This window comes from Verticillium nonalfalfae (assembly GCF_003724135.2).
Source record: "Verticillium nonalfalfae strain VnAa140/NRRL 66861 chromosome Unknown scaffold_84, whole genome shotgun sequence".
Lineage (NCBI taxonomy): Eukaryota > Fungi > Ascomycota > Sordariomycetes > Glomerellales > Plectosphaerellaceae > Verticillium > Verticillium nonalfalfae.
Window position 1 is genome coordinate 55,256 of NW_021167309.1, and position 9,087 is coordinate 64,342.

At 55.7% G+C, this 9,087-nt stretch overlaps 1 protein-coding gene across 1 annotated transcript; it reads left to right on the forward strand.

Annotated features, from left to right (window-relative positions):
- Nucleotides 1-2,112: 2,112 nt before the first annotated feature.
- Nucleotides 2,113-4,139, forward strand: D7B24_008932 (uncharacterized protein; the record flags this gene model as incomplete). Its single annotated transcript, XM_028643012.1, has 2 exons — nt 2,113-2,230; nt 4,015-4,139. The coding sequence occupies 2 exons, from the start codon at nt 2,113-2,115 to the stop codon at nt 4,137-4,139; spliced, it is 243 nt and encodes an 80-aa protein (XP_028493312.1).
- Between the last annotated feature and the right edge of the window lie 4,948 nt (nt 4,140-9,087).

The window sequence follows — 9,087 nt, forward strand, 5'->3', positions numbered from 1 at the left end:
CCCATCGTGGGATCGAGATCGAAAAAGGGCTGCGTACGTGTTCGCGAGGAGTAGGGGTAGGGGGAGACGCTAGCGATCCAAGGTTTGCGTGGGGAGGTTAGAGAGGGTGTGGTCAATTGATTTCGTCGAAACGGCCGAGGGAATCGTTGATTGATTGATTGATTGATTGACTGCCTTGTCTCCAGGGTTTGGTGAAAGGGGGGGGGCTGGTGAGATATTGTGTCCCCTGGCATAACCTGACCACCGCCCTCCGAACACATGCATGCCTTTCTTTGCCCCCTGCCCTTTGGATGAAGAAGGAGGGTAACCACGAATTTGGAAATGGTACCTTGAATTCTTGATGCCGGAAGAGTCAGTATTCACTCGTTCAATGATCCGCATCAGGGGGGTTTGAGCGTCAACCCAAACCCTTTCGAGATGGCGTCCAGCCAGCCCATCAGCCATGAATGACATGTCGTCCAGATCGGAAGATAGTCCCATTCGTCCAGTGACAGATCATCGCGCACAGGGGGGGGGGGGGGGAGGGAGGAGTGCCATCAGCACCAACAATACCACCACCACTACAACGGCGACATGGAAAACGCGTGCCCGGAAATGAAGGCGGCCGCTGCATCGCGTCGTAAACCCGACCAGCCAGAGCGAGATTCGAGCCGGAGCAGTAGAAGCGCAGCCACAATCCAAGCCCAAGCCCAAGCACAAGGCTGGATGGAAGAGGGGGCCGGGGGATCATGTACCTCTGAATCTTGTTTTGGAGGCCGGTCCATGCGCCGGGCCCATTGTCCCGGCTCTGGTAACAATTGGGTACCGCGGTCGATGTGAGGAAAGCATGAAAGAAGAAAAAGCCCATCAGCTCGTGATGGCTTGCAGTGTGGCATGCAGTAGGCCCTCCTGAATGTTTTCCGCATCATGGGTCCCCTCGGCCTCATCGCGTAGAGGAGGGTCGGGCTTGTCCCTTTACCACCCATTCGTTCAATTTGCAGCTCTCATCTGCCGTGGGAGGGATATGCCAGTCAGCCACTGCCAGCTGGCGTGATAACAGCCCGCCTAAGGTGCTAAGCACCACCTGACCCAAGCTGAACGTCTTCTTCTGGACGTGTTCGCTATCGTCGAGACCAGTTCGCATGGCGTGTTGCCGTATGAAATGGTACCATCATATTGTCACTGACACGTCTCACACGCGTCTGCCCATTGTGGTCATCAACAAGCAAACAAGCTTAGCTCCAAGCTCATAGCGCATAGCTTAAGGAAGTAAAGCCTCATAGGCTTTTGGGAGAAGCGCGAAGCTCAAGTCGGGAATGGCTCGGCGACGGAAGCAGTGGCGTTCAGCCAGGTCCGCGGGTGAGCTGGGCCAAGAACCTACTCTGTGTCCGTGCAGGCGCGGTCTCGCTCGGTTTCATCGTTGATGTCCCGCGCACTATGTGATGGCATCATTATGCTCTTGATCATGTTTGGCCGCCGCATCCCCACGACACCGTCTTGATCTTTCGGGAGCCGTTACCAAAACGAAGAAACTCAAAAAGGCTGCAGACGAACGAGGATGGAACTGGTCAAGGCACGAACTCCGTCGTAGGAGGAGGCGAACGCGTCCCGGTCCCTCGGCGGACGAACGCATCCTTTGACGAGCCAAGCCGAGAGATCCTCTAGCGATAGCATTGAAGCGATTGGCTGAGGCCGTGGCTCTGTCAAACCTGCCTAGAGTAGCCGTGCCGTATTTGACGCGCTGACGGGAGAGGGGTTGGCGAATCATTTCATGTTGCGGCATCAGAACCCAAGACAGGGCCGCCAAACGCAATGCTGAGAATGGAGCTAGAGAGGGGGGGGGCCAGGGGCTTGCCCGAAGCTTCGCCTCCTGCGGGGTGCCCGAGGTTCCTGTGGGCTTGTCAGCATCCAAGCTCCGCCGCCTTCAGGCTGGCTGGGAGGCCTGGGGCTCACAAGCAGTGCGGGGAAGCTGGCGAAGCATGGCCATGTGAAAGCAAGTGCTTTTGAGCCGTAACGATGCGGCGCGTACCCTGACGGCAGCAGGACGGGAGACGACGATCCAAGTCCAGCATGACTGCATGAACGACGGATGAGCAACAGCGCGACTTGGTGCGCGGCCGAACCAATGCTGACATGCGCGAATGTGTCTCACCCCAAGAGCGGCCGGCCGGCGGCGGCGGCATGCGGGAGCACGCTGCAGGGCTTGAACCCGAGCCGACTCTGGCCCATGGTGAAGCCGGACCTGACATTGGTGCGTATGGGTAGATTGTGCATATGATCCAATGTACAGACTCAAACGCCGATCGACGACGGTGACGGCGTACACTTTGGCTGCTCGATCGTCACGAACTTCACCATGTCTGCCGCTTGAACACGTCGCCGTTGGTGAGTAGCGCGCGGCACGCTATGCAAAAGGCAGAGGATGCATGAAATGGACGCCAAGACGGAGTAAGCTCACGGCACAATCTTAGAAGACAACCCCCCCCGGTTTGCTCTTACGGAGAGGCGGTGCTTCCTCCACGATCCGTCCATCTCACGTCACACTCGAGCGACAAATCAGCGAGCCTGCAGTGGCTGTATGAAAGAGCCAGGACGTCTTGGTCAAGGAGAAGCAAAAAAAATATATAGAATCATCAAGATGCAAGCCTGGCCACGGCTCGTTCCCGTTCATTCGACGGTTTCCGTGGTGAAGGACATTAAGATAGATGGCTTGACTGGGGTGAGCGGAACCGAAATGGCACAGCGCCCCAAAGCAGCAAAGAGACGAGGAAATAGCGCCCTCAGTGTGCCATGCCCAGGCCTAGAACCGATATAGATAGGGGTCCCGGTTTGATCATCCTGGTGTTCTACTCGGATCCAACACCAGCTGGGAAAGGCAGGCTGATGCTCATAGACACCCAGGGGTCTCAGTCGTCGGATCGACCAAGGTGATTCGTCTGGTGTGGCGATCGGCACACGGGCAATCGACTGTTTAAGCCAACTCTGGCTATGGCGGGATAGGACGGGAAAGGGGACAGAGACAGAAGCGTCTGGGCCTCTGCCGTTGCGCTGCTCTTCGGGAACCGCACAGGTTAGCAAGCGAACGCAATCTTCGTGTCATCTTGGCCCCAGGTTCGTGGTCTGACCGTCGTTCCAGATACAGGGGCGACTGTCGAGCGCGGGAAGCGGATGCACGTCGCCAACAGAGCATTGGTGGTACCTCTTTTTTTTCTTTCTTTCTAATGCCGTCGGGTGGGTGTCAGAGCTCCATGACTTTGCTCGAACCTAATTGCTCAATCGGCTGATTGCTGGTCAGCACTATCCCTTCCCTATAGAAACTACCGACCATTAGAAGGAAGCACTTGGCTGTTGGTCAGCAATCAATGGCGCGGCAAGCAGGTGACAGACAGCCTGCACAGCTTAGACCATGTCGGGAGGAGTCCAAGGCCCATCTTGCCAAGTGAGGCGCTGTCGGGGACGGACGCTTTCGTAAGCTATCGAAGCCCCGCTGGGCCCTGTCTCTGTTGGTTCCCAAATTGCGTCGCGGGATGCATGGGGGGATCAACTCACAATGCGAGAGACAAGGCGGGCTTCGCCACTCTCTACCCACGACTTGGCAGCTGTCTCAAACACGCGTGAGATGGAGAAAGCAAGAAACCGGTGGTTGTAGAAGAAACGATTTCGCGGATAGGTTCAGTGCCCAGCTTTCCGGAATGAATAGCGTACCAGCCCGTCAAGTCTCAGGTCTCAGAGACGCGACATGGGCTGCTCCGTAGGACGAGGATCATCCTCGGGTTGGTCGTGGTCCAAGCACCGAGCCGACGACGGAATAAACTCAAGATGATGCGAGACGCGGCCGTGTCGGATCCGCTGGCCAGGCAGACAGCCAACCATCGACCAGTGTCCTGCCGTGGTTGTCGGGTCAGGCGAAAAAGAACAGCGTCGAACAGGCAGAAGCGGGCAATGGGTGGTGTCGCGAATTGAACGAGTGTTTCGTTTCGCTGATCTCTACTACCCCAAAGCAACCTGCCTCGTCCCTGACACAGGCGAGGGTAGAGGGCGGCGGCAGCGGACCAGGCTCCGTTGGAAACATTTGGCGGCCTTTGAACGGTTCCTCGGGCTGGGATGCCTCGGGCTGGGATGCCAATTTGCGACGGATGGCGCCCTTGCAGAGGAGGTGAATGTATCGTGATGGACACTTGCCGATGAGCGGCACAGAAATATGTAGGCTATATGTTTGTCAGTTGCACTTGGATGGAAGGGGCGCCGGTCACCTACCTACTACCTAAGTAGGTATCTAGGTACTCAGGTACTCAGGTACTCAAGTCCTTTGGTAGCAGAATACCACTTTGTTCCGGTTCTGCATTCAGCGCTTGATTGGCTGCACCGACAGATGAACATGAACCCTCAATCGTTGTGCTGGTGCACGATGGCCCCACTGCTCTTGTGCAGGTAGGTGTGGATCAGCCATTGAGTCGAGTTGAGAATCCGGGGCAGCCGGCTGTGGCTGGTGAGGACAGAGCCGGAGCTCCGTACGGCATCTTGCAACTGTCATCACTTGCCAGCTAGCCCTCTTGTGGTAAAGCCCCGCGGCACCGCCCGTGCGGGACCCATACCAAATCCCGGCTTGACACGTGTGGGGGGGCGACCGGGCCTCGCGGGTTAGGGTCGGCGCCACAGCTAATGGTAACACAAGGCTAGTCGTGAGTGCATAGGTACATGTATAACACGTCCAGCCCTGCCCTGTGTGTCTGTGTGTGTACTCCTCTCTGGTGTCTTGTGTCTGCTGTGTGTCTGACCGTCTCCAATTTGTGCACGTTTCTACACCATAGTACACCCCACCACGACGGATGCCTGAAGTGCTGGTTGCCAATGCTTGTTTCGTCATTGGGAGAAACATGGGAGCCGGCGCCCTCTCAGCCAGTGTCAGTTGTCGTGTCTCGCGTGTCTTGCGGCCTCGTCGCCCCGGACCAGACAAACCTCTCAGCCCGACGGACATGTGCTCCGACGCCTGTGTTGCTTTTCTTGAGCCGCACTGCTAACCCAGACAGAGGCGTGAATGATGCTTTGATGAGCGAGCTCCAGTCTGAATTTTCCTCTGTGCTATTTTTCTCTTCTCTCTCTCTCTCTCTCTCCGCTCACCCCCGCCCGGTTGGATCCGCCGCTGAGTCGTGGCGACGCCGTTGCAAATTTCGACCGACCGCTCCTCCTGTCCCCGCACCCTCGGCAGGTAAATGTACTTGACGTAAGGTATTCATCCACAGCTTGTGCACAACCACGCGGTGGACCGAGGGCTCTCTATAATTTCGGCCGAACGAGACGACGGCGCAGCAGCGACCCGCTGGGGCCCCCTGCTTGGTGCGATGAGGAGGAAGCAAAACGCAGTCTTTGATCGATCAGCAAGGCTCTGTGCTGCATCAAGTCAGGCAGGAAAGGTCGGTCCGGCCTCAGATCGTGGCCGTCCATCTGGCTGCATGCATTTAAAGCATGGGTCCCTTTTTTTGCTTGTCACAATGCGTCGCGTGCAAGTCGCGTCGTGCAGAGCCCCCCTTGGCCTCTGTGGCGCGTTGAGTGGTTTTGGCCAGGTGGGGCGCTGGAGCCCCCATTCAAACGAGACACCAGAGACGAGACGGCTCGATCTTGGAGACACATTGATGACGGGGGACCCAGTGGAGTGGCACGCGACGGCTGAGCGACGAGCGGGCACAGCGACTAAAACAGGAGGCTGGCGCTGGGGTCCGGCCAACCCATACATGGGTGCCCGTGGATCGTGGTGCTCATTCGAACGGTGAGCCGAGGAAAAGGAAGCGAAAGATCTGCCCACTACCGTCATATCGCCGCTTGGGGCTCGCGTTGCCTCGCCAGATCTTCAGGCCTCGTCTCGGCGCGAGAAGCAAAGTAGGTGATCGGCATGCAGGTGGCCAGCTTGACATGCATTCACGAATGCGTCTGGGCCAGCGTAATCGACGATGGAGGCTCGCTTCGTCTTTGCATGGCCACCTTGCACCTTCGTTGTACCTGGGCAACGGAGTAGGCTTCCATGATGCTGCGAGGCACAAAAAAACCGGTGCCAAGAACCCATGAACGAGCCAAGGCTACCCTTGAGCAAGAGCCATGTCTTGGTGACCGCTTCCCCTCATCTTCGAGGTCGAGACCCGAGGCGGGCTGGGATGTATGCAAGAAGAAAGAAAGAAAAATTGTTCGTGGCTCCATCCATCGTCTCCAGTCTCGTGCCGCGTCGTCCATCTCCGGGTCCGACGGAGCTTCAGGGTCCTCGTTGCTCGGCCAGGATACGGAACCTAGCATTCGAACATCGGACGAATCCACCGTGCTCCAGAGAACAGGTCAAAAATCTGCAGACCAGCTGGGAAGATCTGCTCGGTCGAGGGGTTTTTCGCCCCTGTTGTTCGCCTCACCAAGGCGTCTGTCCCCTCATCATGATGAGGGCGATACAGGGGGTCGAGCTGCGCGACGCGAAATGCTGATACTATGGTGGGCGCCGAGAAGCTTCAATTGACCTGCAACGTCGCGCTCGCGGTGGTGAGGCGTGGCATTAGGTCAGACGCGTGGGATTGGGTGGTGGTGGCCCAAGGGTCCAAAACCTCCGCTTAGAGCTGTCTCTTCGACATCTTTGACTTTGCGGTATACGAGTCCGCCAGCGTCGTGTCTTTCACGGTTTTCAGAAACAGTCGATTTGATTCTCAGCCCGATGAGACGTTGAGATTACTACTCGTAGTGGCATAGGAGACTCTTAAGACAGGCCTATTGTCCATGGACTGTCGGAATCATGGGCGGCATAGAGGGTCATCCCCACTGTGGAGAAACAAAGCTCGTTTTCTGGGAGAGCTCGGCATTGCATATGGACTCGTTCTGGATCAGCTGCTCTCCGAGCCAATTCCCTGAATGGACCCTTGAGCTGACAACGTTTCGGAAACTTGTCTGGGTCATTGGTGGCTCAGTCCCGTTAGTTACTGGATTCTGTGCTGGTGACGATGTAGGCTAATAGACATGTCCGTCCGCCCTACGCTTGAGCATGCTGACTTCATTGCACGTTATGCCCCCCCCCTGTATTTGCATCGGAGTGCAGACGTGGGGCAAGCACAGTAGTGGGATCTGCATGATCGGATCCTGCCATGCACGACTGGAGTGTTCGCTCGCGACCCTCGAGCTCTGTGAGGTGGGCATTCGTAGTTGTCAGTCGCCCAAAGGAACATTTTCGGTGATACGAGAACCTTTTTTTCTTTCTTTTACACAGGTGATTACCATAACATCGCTCTTTGTTCACTTCTTTGTTCTTCATCGGAACAGCCCGACCGATTGGAGCTCGAAGGGGAAAACTTACCCCTCAATACGGGCGCCGTGATATACCACTGGCGACCCTCCCTATGATGCGAGATCTGACTCGCCCAACCTCTCAGTGTATCCCACATGACGGCTGTCAGTCTGGCAGAGACCACATATGGTCGCGCTATCTAGCGGGGTTGCCACAGCCTCTTTGTGTGTCAATGCAAACCCTCCGATTGAATATTGATAAGCCCACCATGGATCCAACAGGAAGCATCCTGCAACTGTGGAATCGACCGGAGCTGATGAGGGGCATTATGTCTGTCCAGAGTTCGGCACTGGATCTCAGTGTATGGTACGACTCAAGCTAACTGTCGTAAGCCCGCTTTGTTGCGTTTGATGCTAGGTTGAAAATATTTTCGTTCAAGAGGGGCACTTGACGCGGGGCTCATGAATGACAAGTGGTTGTCCCAAATGCTCCAGTGTAGGCCGAAATCAAGGCAAGGTAGGTCTTCCAGTGTGCTTGCACGTATTGACTTGGCATGTGAGTCCTCAGTCTTTGCCGCAACGCCTACGGCGCCAAGTTGAAATGAATCCGCCATTGTAAGAAAGGTGGAAACCGAAGTGATACCCTCGCCTCGCTTTCCGAATCGCGGCGAGATCGCTCGAGATGTAACAAGTTGTGAAGTAAACCGAATGCATTGTCATCAATCCACCGCTCCCGTCACGGGCTAGGCTTATGTCGAAAAATCACAATGAACTCAGGGGCATGTGCACCCAATTGTACGTTTCTTAAGCGTTACGCCCGAGAAAAGAATTAAGGTGTCCACTACTAACCTTCGTCTCGTGACGGATTTGCCACGACAACGCCATGACCAGATAAACCTAGTTAGTCGCGGGAAGATGATAGCAACCACCGAGCAATACGGGAGACATTTTCCATACATGCGACATAGCTGAACCAGCGGCTGGCAACATTGATATGATACCTCGGCATTATATCACTTATGAAGCTCTGCGGTTGAACAAGACGGCAATGAGGGGTGGGATGAGTAGTGACTTTGTACGCTTTCATGGCTGCGAGGCCTCGTGCTTGATCCTCGTGCTTGGTGTCGCGGTTCGATATATCTGGAACTGTCTGACGTGTTGTCTCAAACCCTTAGACGTCTTCCCTTCGTTGCTTTTGATGGCGAGTAGCGTTTGACGGTTATTGCGCGTCCTGCTGCCGCATTACTTCTGTAATCCGCAACGTCGCCCAGTAGGTCTCAGACCTGTGACCCACCTATATTCGAGAACGTGCTCTCATATCGACTGACAATGGACGGCTACCCAATTGTGAAGCAAGTCAATGAAAATGGAGGAGACTACCTACCACTAGGGAAGATGCAAAGCAGTAATTCGTCACAAGATGAGAGAAGCCAGCAATCGATGGCGAATCAACAAGAAGTCGCATCGAGCAAACCTCGTGCTACACGCTGTCCTACTGATTCCGCGATGCGATTACTCTCAGGCGGCATAGTGCCCCGATTGTTTGCTGATGATCGAGGGAAACGGTGGCCTGAGCTCGCAAACTAACGGCTTGCCCTCTGGAACAGTATGATACTGTTCAGATTTGCGACAAGTGAGATGAGGTGCAGTTGGGGCCGCGGTGCGGCGGACCATGCATAGATCTGACTCTGATAGTGAGATCTGTGAGCATTCAAAGCAGGAGCCTGAGAGCTGGTGGCGGCGGCGGCGAGCCCCTGGTTTGCGAATCATGACACGTATGGATGGGTTAAATTGAATTTGGTGTTCTGGTGAAGTCGTGCAGAAGCGCGTATGGGCACGGTGATTGGCCACGTCCAG